The sequence below is a fragment of the Orbicella franksi genome, chromosome 1 (genome assembly GCF_964199315.1).
Source record: "Orbicella franksi chromosome 1, jaOrbFran1.1, whole genome shotgun sequence".
In the NCBI taxonomy this organism is placed as follows: Eukaryota; Metazoa; Cnidaria; class Anthozoa; order Scleractinia; family Merulinidae; genus Orbicella; species Orbicella franksi.
Window position 1 is genome coordinate 29159501 of NC_138145.1, and position 12859 is coordinate 29172359.

Consider the following 12859-nt stretch of genomic DNA (forward strand, 5'->3'; position numbering starts at 1 on the left):
GGTAGACCAGCTAAGGCTGATGTGGCTTCCTCTCTAAATATTGTAATAATGTATTTATCGCAAGTGTGTTTAAAGATCCCTTTTGCCTCGGAGAGGTCTTGTCATGTTACAGACAAAACAGTCAAGAGCTCCCTTGTGATAGAAATAGCGCTATATGAATAAAGTATTAATTATTATCGTATTAAGACATAAATTCAACTCAACAGTGAAATTGACATCATTCTTTCCTTTGTTTACTATTCTATTGATATCATTCAATATCCATTTCAAGATTAGATCGTAAAACAAATTGAAATCTAGTTGTCATTGAAAATCGCCATATTAATATATCTCAGAAGAATATATCAGTGTGTATTTTTGAGCTTGGATAATATACATAGATAAAACATGCATGACATTTTTAATGTGTCTAAGTGATCTAGTTCCTATTGGCACTAATTTAAAACACAAAAATTAATGTCCTAACAATTCCTTAAGGACGTTCGTGCGAAAATTTTCCAGTTGATAGGATTTTTTAAAAATTTTTACTGCAGTCAGATAATGAGTTACTTGTGTCAGAAATGCAAAAACAATTGGGGTCACTGACTTCGTTTCAGTGATAAAGGGTGTGGAAAACTACCCTGATTTGGAAAAATTGGCGCACGTCATTCAGCATAGTCTACAGGGGTTTATAGTTAAAAATATCGAAGGTGAGTCAATGGAAGCAAACGATCTTAGTCTCTAAGCGACTTGATTGTACCTTCCGCGCTCGAGTAATGTTCCCTTCAGTTCGTACTTCAAGACAAATTTCCGCCACACCCCCCTTTAAGATGAAATTGACCATGAAGCTACCAGATAGTGTTAGTGTTAATAATCCCCAAGATTGAACTCGCCTCACTGTATCCACGACTAAAATATTTGATTACGTGCTATAGTAAATTCGTGCACCACTCCGTTGTGTAATTAGCGAACCTTTACCAACATAATTTAATACTTTGCGACAAGCAGGAGTCTTTAAGACAACAATGTGTGTAATGTATGAGAAATTCTCGAAGAAATCACCATCCGATGGTTCATGTACCTTTTCAGATTATTACAAAGTAAAGATTATGCGTTTTCTCTTTTCGACTTGAGGCTTCGCTTGTTTTACCTCATTAAGTCTTGTCATAAGAGCTGTTATAAGAAAAGCTGCATATAAGCACAAGGCAAGCTACCCAGTTGTTTTTTCTCATAACGCAATCAGGTGTTACGATATTTGGAGATCAAAAATGCACGCAGCCAATTCGTTCCAATGAGTCGTAACTAATGCTTAATATCTATAATTATTATATAAACACCAGTGAAATACCAGGGTTTTTCCTTTTACTTAAAAAATCATATCTTCATAGCGCGCAGTGAAGATACTATTTTTGTCTTTCACACTGTGAAGATATCATTCCTTTTTGATAACATTTTTCTTTTGCCCCTTTAACGACCTTTAACTACACTTTGATTTGTTGATGTATGATGGAAACATCTTCGGATCTTCTTCGGTCGTCATCGGCAATCTTCGGAAAATGTTGGGAAAATATGAAGGTGAATTAATCAACATGACACGAGCGTGGGACAAAGAAAAATTCTGAGTCCCCGACAGGAATCGAACCCATGGCCCCCCGAACACCGGGCGGGCGCTCTACATTCAGAATTTATATATTGAGAATTATATACTCAGAATTTTTCTTTGTCCCACGCTCGTGTCATGTTGATTAATTCACCTTCACATTTCATTACCGACCTTAAAATTCACCATCTTTATTAACTTATCACTACTCACGATGACCTCGATAGCGTTGATCCTAGCAGTATGCAGGACACCTGTCATATATGAACTCAGTTAAATGACTTTGCTCTCCATGAGTTTTTCGTAGCTCAGTGTATAGAGCGCCCGCCCGGTGTTCGGGAGGTCATGGGTTCGATTCCTGTCGGGGACTCAGAATTTTTCTTTGTCCCACGCTCGTGTCATGTTGATTAATTCACCTTCACATTCATTACCGAGCTTAAAATTCACCATCTTTATTAACTTATCATGTTGGGAAAATGTTCGGAAGCGTGCGTCTGGCCTTCGGAACAGTTTTAGAAAATCTGAAAGTGGTCGGAAACCTTCGGAAAACCGTCAGAAACGTCGTCATTAGTACGTTTATATAATAAACAGAATATTACATGCCCGCTTGTGGATACGAATTTTATCTTCTCGTGTTCAACTCAATATCTCACTTGTTCGCTGCGCTCACTTGTATATCCTCTATATACATTGAATGACAAGTCACTCCACCCGCCCTCCAAAATGTGGCGGCAAAGTAAGAAAAAAGTAAGAAAAGTAACAACTGGCGAGGGCAATCTAACAGGACCTCCATACTATCATCCCAACTAGGACCATGGTGAAAAGATTGAGGAACGTTTCTTCATAAGCTTGGTCAATACGGGATTTATTGCACGACCTCGTGATTGAATAAAGGGTGTAGAAACTAAACCAGGTCCAATACTTGAGAGACTATTGGAGAGGTAATTAATCGGATGATAAACACACCAGGGAGATAAGAAAGGAATTATAACAACCTAAATCTGTATTTATTACGTGATTTTTCATTTTTACAAACACCTAAAACAGAGAACGCCTTTCGTGGTATTCGTAGCAGTAGATCATGTTAATGATTTCGCGTTCTCTTCGAACATACTGTAGTTCTACCTCATGGGTATTGATAGCTGTAGAAAGATTTATACAGTATATGTACATAAATGTCCTTCTGCGCTGACATATTGACAAGGGTGGGGAAACACTCCCCTCAAGCAGCTTGGAGGGGTTCACACCTGTTCAAACTTCAGTTTACACTTGTTCAAACTTCAGTTTACACTTGTTTAAACTCCAGGAAGAGCTATAGTTGCAAACCTGTCTGTGTTCCATTGTTGTCCTCGGCTAGTAGAGTATTGTTTGTTACTCTTGCTTCATCAGATATAAAGTAGTTTTTTTTCGTTTGTTTCGATTCCCTTTCGATCCTGTTGAACAGTAGATCTGAACGAGTTCAAGAAAATTCGGTAAAGTTTATTTACTCACTGGTCTCTGCTTTCCAAGTGCATGGTAAAAAAATGAATTAATTTTGGGATAAGGGACAATGTTCTTCATTTTTGCAGTTTAGCCAGAGTGCAAACTCGTCCAGAAATGAATTGTTAACTAACACACGTGTTCTGCAGACTTTGAAAAATTGTTACTGTAGAAAAGCCTTCAACTTCTCAAGTTGGTCCTCTCAGTCTAGTGGCCTAGAGAGAGAAAAAGAAAGAACACGACTTTATTAGTGCCATCACCACAAAATAGGGTGTGCTATTTAAAAGGTTAGTGCAAAAGAAAGAAAGTTGTTTTAGGCCTGAGTTAGAGTTTGGACCATACAAGAGCCCACAAGCGTTCGACGTCTTTTCTACTGTCGTTTCCAGAGCTCCTCTAAGATCTGACAATCTTACCGCTGACTATATAGGAAACAATTTCCTTTTCTCACTACTCACACTATACTTCCCACAACCAAGGAGTGTGAGCAGCTTTTCACTGTGCCTTGTGAAGAAGTGTGTAAACAGCTGGTTCGCTAAGCCGGAATCTGCCGGTACCAGGAACAACTTTTGTCCATAAAAACAGGCACTTCTACTGATACAGTTACAAATACACAGAACTTAACACAGTTGCATCCATATTCAGAGCTAAACACATAGTACCTCAGTTACTGGCTGGGTAAAAATACTATTAACATTATTCTGCTAGTGCAATCAATATTGACTCATTTTTTTTTACAATACCGATACAGTTTTGAAATTACTTTTTACCAGAATATACACGTATACTGTAGAAAAACTCATACACAGCAGAGCATCGTCTTCATTGTCTTGCATTTAAAAAACCGTATTGTAACCAACCAGGACAATTTTTCTGTCGCGACTAAAGCGAAAGGATACGGGATGATAATTTTAGTAAGGGAGCAAAATCTCTCTTTCACTAATATACGTTGACAAGTCATCTTGGTACCTGTTGGGCATTTTTGACGCAGCTTTGAAAAATGATTGTATCAGATTGATTTCATTCTTGGACAAAATGCACCAATAAATTCTCTTTGATGACATTTCCTTGGACTTGTAATCCTCAAAGGCGATATTCGCACGACACAAACAATCTCGCCGTGCTAAGCTAGCAAGATTAAGGTGCACATGAGAGCAGAAAACGCGAGAAGATTTTCCTAGCCAATGAATATGATTACGCACCCGTAAACTCAGTAGAGAGAGTAAAAACTCAAATATCAAGAGCTTTACTCACTTTTACATCTGCACGATATTACTTGACTTGATAACTCCATTGGCAATGCTTAAATCCCGTATTTGAACAACCTGAACAGGCTGGCTGTCCTCACAAATGACGTCTCCCATATTATAAGCCGGCACAGCCGGCATGGCTGAAGCATAGGGTACATATTGCTTTTTGTCTTTTTGTTTCTCCTTTCCTTCACCATCCTCGGATTTGTGATGTTCCTCTACTTTATTTTCCGGTTTGTCGTCGCTCTTTTTCTCGCTCACATCCCGCCGATTCCTGCAAGGTCTTGGAGCCGCTTGAACGTGGTATAAGATAAGAAGAAGGCATACGATCACGGCGTATGCTCGCATGGTAGAACGTGGCTCCAAGGAAACCGGTACGAAGAACTGTCCAACTGGCGACGGAAGAAAATATGTTACTTACTCTAAATTCTAACGGCGTCTGGACAATCCCCTCTTTGCGATTGTGAGTTCAGGAATCGCCTTCCTTACATGCTATTCCTCTTGGATTGAGTAAGAGGAAATAAATAAATTGGAAATAAATGGTCTCAAAGGAGTAAATAATTCATGATACATGAGCACGTATTTTATTGATAAGTCTTAGTGATGAAGTCCTACGGAGAAGTTAGTCGTGCTTGTTCGGAGATTTAGCGGTAGTCAGAAGACAGTTTTCAACGATGAACAATTCAAAGGGAGAGAATTGATCATATTAAATTCGCCTTATCAACTAGAAGCAAGTCAAGTTTATACTGGTCCTACTGTCCCTCAAAATAGCGGTTGATATCTTTAGTTTAGTAGGTTATTTTAGGTGGGAAACGGGTACCGAACAATCAGCAAAGAATGAGGCGGAGTTGCGGTCAGGTTATCAAAATAACACTGCAAGGACAACAGCTTTCGACCTCGAAGTGACTCGGCCAATTCCGATATCAAAATGTCGTTAATTTTGCGTACGCAGGCACTGAAAGCATTTAATTGACAAGCCTTGATGGCTTCACGCCTGTCATTAGCTTGGATCGATTTATTGTCTACAATGACAAACGGTTGGTTCACTGGAGTCAGTGTTTGTGGTTTTATCTCGCGCCCCAATGAACCGAGGATGAACACGAAAAGCCAACAGAATAGAACTTAGAACGTCGTGACCGTTTTAATTGGCCAGTAACCCCGATGAAATCATCGTCTGTGAAGCGGTTTCCCCTAAACATGTTCCGGACTGGTGGGTTGTGTTCTGCGGCCTTGAAATGGACACGCCAGCAAGTTTGCTACTCGACACTACAAATAATCTATCACACAAAAATCCTCAAAAAGTAGAAAATAAAATTAAAATAGCATGGTCGTATAATACGTTAAAAGAAAAGCTTTCCAGTTCTCCGGCATCGATTCATTGCACAAACTCATTTGTTTGTTTTGTATTATCGCTTCAGAAATAATAGAAAAATTCGAGCAGAACGAATGAAAGGTTATGGAACCAGCCTTTTTGCTTTGTCATCCTATCCATATTCATGGACAGGAAGCAAAAAACTGAGGTGATTTTTTTCCACTGTCAATGTAAATACCGTGAATTTTCGATTCATTAAGCACAGATTAGAAATCAAACAAAGGGCGGAAGAACTTACCTGTGAGCCGGGCTCGCTCAGAAACGTTAGTGAATATGATACCACTGGTTATGCTGCTCAGCGAGCCTTCTGATTGGCGCAATGGTGAACAAATCACCGGCACGTAATTGGCTGTTGCGCTAACGTTCGTTAAGTTTGGAAAATGACCTCAATAGCCGTTTGTTCACGCATAATCTGGCACCTGCGAAAACACCTCACTGAAAAGATAAACAGCAAGGGTTTGCTGCTAAGGTCAAAATAAATCGAAGTAGTTTATGGACAAAAAGCCCCGGGAACCGCTTCAGATGTGCCACTTTTGGTCACCTGTGGTGCTTTCATAGTGCGCGCCTGATTCCATTTTGGAAGCAGATCATAAAAACACGACCTCGGGTCACGGGCTGAGACTTTATTTAGATCGATTTATTTCCCAATGCAAGATGATGTGTTCGTTTCCGCTTTTAAAATTCAATGATTTTAATTCCTCTAGTTTTTCAAATTATACTGCACACAATCGCGATTTGGACTTTGTTTTTCAGTTGTTTCAAGGCTCGAGTTCTAGTCCCCCTGACACGTTAAAGTCACTTACTGTCACTCGTATGATCACCTAAGCTGTCAAAAGGTGTCTTTTGCAATGGTCTAATACCTGCCATTGGATTTTGCAAGTGACAAAAACAAATTAGACAAGCAAAATGAGAGTGTTAGATGTTCAGTGATCACTTTCATGTTATGGTAGCGTCTTTTGAAGGTTCGTTAAGTCTTTCGGGGCTAAAATACCGAGGTTTACATGATAAAGTTTGTAGCAATTTTTAATAATTTCTCCATTAAAGAACACGAAAGAGCAAAGTTTGGAGCTAAACGTGATAATAATTTTATCCATCATTTCTTTCGCGGTCCCCCAACCTTATCAATCTAGCCCATGCGTTTAAATTTGTTATCGTTCATTCATATATATATTGCTGGTTAGCTGATTTCTTTGACTGGTCGACATCTAATTTCTCTTACAACGTTTTTGGTCAGTTGAGCAGAATGGTAGAGAGAATTAAGAAGATCATCAACCAGCAAAATGATGTGTAGTCCGATACTACATAAGCTTTATTTTTCTTCTTCTTATTCTTTTCCATCTATATCGACTTGAATCTAGAATATCTAGGAGGGGCTAATAAGATTCCCACCAACGCCTTGAAATCATTCCCTTTCAGTTTGCATTCAAAAGGGCATGTTTTTTATTATTATCATTAGAGATCGTTTTAGGCCTGGTAAACGATAAAATCAATTCGATAAGCAAATTAATAAATGCAAGGTCGTCAAATACAAACAGACAGCAATATCAAAAAATTTTCCTCCTTACACTCGGCTGCAAATCTGAGAATAGCTCAGTGTGATCTGCTCCGGCGGAAAGATTATCGCAGAATATTATTTGTTCCTCATCTTGTTGTGCTTGGGTTAGAGCTGTAATCATCTGACAAGACCTTTTCCTCGTTGGTAACTTTCCGGTTTGTTTTAAGAGAACGATTTGGGTTCAAGTCCATCGATTTCAGCAGGCAAACATCAGATCATGGTTATCAATTAATCTGTGTTGGACCGGCTGTCAAAAAGGCGTTCATTTCAATCGGCTAATACCTGCTACTGCATTTGATAAGTGACAAATACAAATCAGATAAGCAATTTGGTTGAATTGAAGTTATTGTCGTTTCATGACAGAAATAAAGTTCACTACAAGTCGATGTGGACATCCTGCTCCTCGCTCCAGTCTTCTTCGCAGGAGAGCCGGACGCGTTCCCATTCACCCTTTACCACCGAACAAGTGTACTTTAGGAAGTCTGCTCGAATCCCAGCTCAGATCTACAGGCCCATCACTGTTACCTGTTACCCATCTCGTCCATCTCCTCGTGCCTCGTGGCACATAGGGCCTTTTTGCCCTTTTAGGGCACAGAGGCCTATCACTGCGTAAATTAATTGTTGTTTCGGTGGCAAGAAGTGACTGTTGAGGGAGCCCCCTCGTATCAATACCAGTAGTCTGGTTTATAGTCGACTGCTACAGAAAGAGAAAGAGAATGAAGGTACGAAAGGGAGCTTCTGTAATTACCTCAGATTAATTTGAACAATGGAGTTAAATCACTACACCAACACTTTTTGGTTGCTTTTTAAGCACGAGATAAATATCTAGTGCTGAGAAAAACAATGATTTAGAGTGGTTCTCATCTGAGTGTCGAAAAGTAATTGGTTTTCCATCAACTGCGCTACACAGTTGGCTTAAAAAATTCGCGCCACTTTTTCATCCAATCAGAAGTGAAACCATAACCAATCGCGACTCACTCCCTTTCGTTTTCCCGCGCTTTACGTCAGCTACACGTAATTACTTAAAGTTTTGATTGGTTCATTGGATTGTCTGTGTCCTTTGTGATTGGTCAGTGATTACTTTGGTTTTTGATTTACGACACTCAGTTGAAAACCGCGCTAATACCGGGAAGATTACAATGTTCACGAATGACGGAGGATCTGATGTTGCCTGGTATCTGCTTTGAAAATGAAAGTGCATATTTTGTATTTTAGTGACGTCCTGAAGACCTTTTTTCACTCGAATCGAACTTCTTAAGTCATGCCCCGTGACTGAGCAAGAGGGAAGGAGGGTTCGATTGTACAATTCCTTTAAAATTATCTAAAAGAGACGTCAAAATAATTTTCTGCGTTAGAAAACAGTCTTTAGCTTGCTCAAGAAGAAGCGATGTTTTTCTTGTTGTTGGTTATGATGTCACATCTAGTCAGAAAATAACGTAAATTGACGTAAAATTAAGCAGGCCCAAACTATATATTTGCGAATGATTTAGGCTTATAACAGCCGATTTTTGGCAGGAAAGATTTGTACGGAGTTAAATGGTTTCTTGGCACTCTATTTTGTTTTATATATATATTTTCGTGGAAGTATTTAGGTGTAATATATCAGCACACTTTTTAAATCTTCATTTTTTTTTCAAAAGCAGGACCAATAAGCATGAAATCCAACGGAAGATGTTCCCCTTATACGTCAAACCAGCCTCAGACCTTTAAGCACTGTAGATCACAAAATGCTTGTTACTTTGAAAGTGCCCCGCTACATGCATTTATGTTAGCTGACGCACAAATAGCGAAAAACTGCAGCTATTTTCCGATCAGAGGCTGATGCTACCTAACGCTTTGGTGAAAGAACCTGAGTGATCAAAATAAAACCTCTACAGAAAACCCGTACAACTTTCCGGCACTGTGGGCTGTTTTTTTTTTTTTTTTTTCTGTTGATAAGATTTAAAAACACTCCTGGCCGTCCTGTTTTCGACTGCGATGGTACCCTTGTGCGTGGTAATATATTCAAGACTCTCTGGCTGTCACGTCCCAAACAGGCTGTTCCACATAAAAGTTAAGAAAGGTTTGTTATCTCCAATTGTCAAACTGTACGTGAGGAATGTGACAACAAAGCAAGAGATGTATAAGTCACGTGCACAAAAAAAAAAAAAAATGACGATTGAGTGTTGGCCGATAAATTGTAGGGAGAGACACCAAGTTTAGTCGTCACTGTTCACATACTTTCAGTAAATTACTCAAATTTCTGCCAGCAGGACAATTTCTGCCCTCTCTCCCTCCTCTTCAAGCCAACTTGGATGGAAGCTCAGGCCCCGTCCAAACTACGCCGGAGAAATTATTTCTACGGTTAAGCCTACCGTCCACGCTGATCCGTCACGAAAACGGAACTTTTCGAAAATGCTCTTCAAACTGCAGGAATTTGAAAACGCCCACTTTGCGTTTTAAAGTGGCCGGAAAACATTTTGAAAACGAAGCTTTTCGAAAACGATGACGTCACAATAATCATGTGATTTTGCTGAACGAGTTTTGCTCAAACACAAATCCAAAATGGCCGCTGATTGTTGCGTTTTCAAATTTTCTCCGATTAGTGTGCTGCCTCAAATGTCTCTGGCGTAGTGTGGACGGTGACCTATTTAGCCTGTGTTCAGTGTAGGTAGGACGAGACGATAGACAATGTTTCTTGTAAATGATAAAACTAGCAATAGTGTCTTGACAACTGTTACAGATGCTTGAAATACCCGTGAAAGGAAAAATATTCTGCAATCAAATCAAAGTATGGAGACAATTCAGCGACCTACCAAAGAGGGACGCCTAATGCATGGTTGCCACAGACATCTCTTTTCAAAATTCCCAAACTTTTCCCTGACTTTTTCCTGACTTTTCCCTGATAAAAATACAATTTCCCTGACCGTATAAATACAGAATGTCAGATATAGTAGCGGCTGCTGGCCTCAACTTATAGCCGTCCTTTCCACTCGTTCATTAAGACTGATACTGTTTTCAACGTTAACAAATTTTCCTTCTTCATTGAGTAAAAAATATCGCAAAAGTTTCTTCCAGCCTTCAATGGTATTAAATCAGCCGTATTAATTAAATTATTTCAATTTCCCGACTTTTCTTCAAAATGTCAATTTCCCCTGACTCAAAAAAAAATTCCCTGACCTTGAAGAATTATTTTTCTCCCTGACCATTTCCTGATTGTTGCAACCCTGTAATAGTCAGTGCGCTGGGGCTGGGGATGTTTGAACCCTGGCCAGTTTATTCTGTTGCATTTTTGGGTGAGACTTTTAGCGTGAAATGCACCCAAGACTGTTATCTAACGATGGCCTTGCATCACATCCAGGATGAAGTAGATATAGCCGCCTTATGCTTGGGAAACGTACCAGCAGAAGTAAGGCCAGCCTTGCGATTAACGTGATGACCAAGGGCTGTAAGCGGGAGAACTTTAACTTTGATCCCCGAAGTACAGTAACTGAGCAGCAAACAAATCAGAGGAAAGCCTTTGACTGATCTCTCTCCTACATAATTCCTTAGCAACCCTGCTAAAACGGAATCTCATTTAGAATCTCGTAGAAAATCAAACAAAACTCGCGGAAACCCAGTTTTTTTACCGAGCTGCTCGTTTGTTACGTATATACTGAAAGTTTCGAACTGAGCGCGATCATTTAAAGGCCATTGCTTTGAGCTGTCTTAGACGCAAACGTCAAAAGACGTTGTGAGGGAGACGCGAGGCAAGAGACTGAACAAAACAGCTTTATTTCAGGGAGTATTTTTGTCTACTTTTAATCTCGGATGTTTTGCACAATTAAAATGAACAGTATAGCATCTGGAGGTAGTTCTTTATTGACTAATGTAGGAGTTTTTTTTTTTGCTGTTTTTATTTCCATTTCAATAATCTACTCAGAAATAGTCAGTTTGACTGTCAGTGACCTTGAATATGACATGCTCCGTTTCTGTTCACTTATTGGTCCAATGCACGTGACAATGCACACGTGACTTGTGATCCAGTAGTTGTAGTTCTATATCAATCAAATTCTTTCATCTGGTATTCTTCTTTCTGGCCCGTGCAGGGGGAAGGGGAAATCACATATGAAGGGGTCGGAATGTTCGTTGAAAACTTCACTTCATAAGAATTTAATGAAAATAAGAGATTAATGAAAGCTTATTTTATCATGATAAATGCCCCATACATGCAAGTCTTAAAAACCCTCGCCCCTTAGCTACTCGCTGATTTCGAAAGAAAATCAGAATACAAGGGCGCCAATTAAAAGGTTACGTCGAGAAAGAACTGAAGCACCATATTTGTATAGTTATCTTATCCGTAAAAGATTACAAGTAACAATGAATTGGAAGAGACAGCCTGGCCGAGTGGCATAGGACTTCGGATTTTATCTTTGAAGGTCCTTGATTAAATCCTCCAGCATGTCACAGTTTGGATTTGTTCTCGGTAGTCCTAGGCTTTGTAAGCAACCAACTGGTCAGTTGAGACCCCGGCCACCACGTGACCTACAAATTAATAAAGGTAGGTCGTTTCCCTTCCATTTATCAGCTACTCAGGATACCAACCATGCTTTAGTGCGGAATGAGTGGAGACTGGTAATCAGATGACGTCCGGTCCATCTCCTTCCCGGCATCCCTTCCTAGCGTTAATAAATAATGCTAGCAAGGGATACCGCAAAGGTGACAGAAAATTCCTTTCCTATCGTAAATGTCGTAAAATTATCGTTATTCATCGGTAAACATTCCTGCTTTTGCATTTTAAGAGGTAGTCTCTACCAGTTAGTTGGGGCGCATCAGAATAGGCTCTCGTATGAGAATTCTGAAGGAAACACCAACGTGTTTAACGGTAGCCTACATATATAGTAAGAACAAAAGAGATGTCTAGAATTGAGTTTTCCAAAATAGAACTATAAACTGTAGGATACGTATGCATGGATTTAAAATCTTAACAGACTAAAATAATACGTCATTTTACGCATGGGTTCTAAATCAATGTTGCACTTGGCCTTTAAACATTTTTATAAATACGTGCAACCAACAGCGCCGTGTATGGTTGTTACACACATTATTCGGATCATTCATAGATCCCTCGCGACCCGTTCCTTATGTCTATTAATGTTAATCACACAGTCGTTAACCCTTTGAATACCAACTACGCATATGTGTGTAATTAATGGTCGTGCTCTTTGTACCACTTGTGACGTCATCAATTTAAATGTCATCAGATATTCTTGATAAGCAGATAGTAGTGCTAGGCTAGCCCTTTCCGCACAATGGTCAGGTTTAGATATCGACGACATTCCGACGTCGCAAATCGAAAAGCAAGGTTATCAGTTTTGGTGCAAAAACGGTGGTAAAATGGTCCACAACGCCTATGATTGATCAAGGTCCATTTCTAGGCTTCGCCCGTAATTAACATCCAACTTTTCACTGCAGCCAGAAAGAACAATGCAAAAGGTAGCCAGTGTAAAAGGGCAGAGAAAAACAGAAAGGAAAGGGCCAACAAACGAAATTGAGAACGGTTAATGGTTCAAATCCAAGTCCAAATTTTGGCTTATGCGCATGCCCGTAATTGAAGTTTTGCTCAATTTTGTACCTAATCCTCGAAAAAGCTCTCCTTTTAGCAAAAA

At 39.5% G+C, this 12859-nt stretch overlaps 1 protein-coding gene across 1 annotated transcript; it reads right to left on the minus strand.

Annotated features, from left to right (window-relative positions):
• Window positions 1-1692: 1692 nt before the first annotated feature.
• Window positions 1693-5923, minus strand: LOC145501657 (uncharacterized). The gene is made up of 3 exons (XM_081481086.1): window positions 5916-5923; window positions 4310-4697; window positions 1693-3273 (listed from the first exon to the last, which is right to left on the minus strand). The coding sequence occupies exon 2, from the start codon at window positions 4651-4653 to the stop codon at window positions 4312-4314; it is 342 nt and encodes a 113-aa protein (XP_081337212.1). The 5' UTR covers window positions 4654-4697; window positions 5916-5923; the 3' UTR covers window positions 1693-3273; window positions 4310-4311.
• Window positions 5924-12859: the final 6936 nt, after the last annotated feature.

Excerpts from the sequence above, each read along its gene's own strand:
- LOC145501657 (XM_081481086.1), bottom strand. The coding sequence starts at position 4,653 with ATGCGAGCATACGCCGTGATCGTATGCCTTCTTCTTATCTTATACCAC.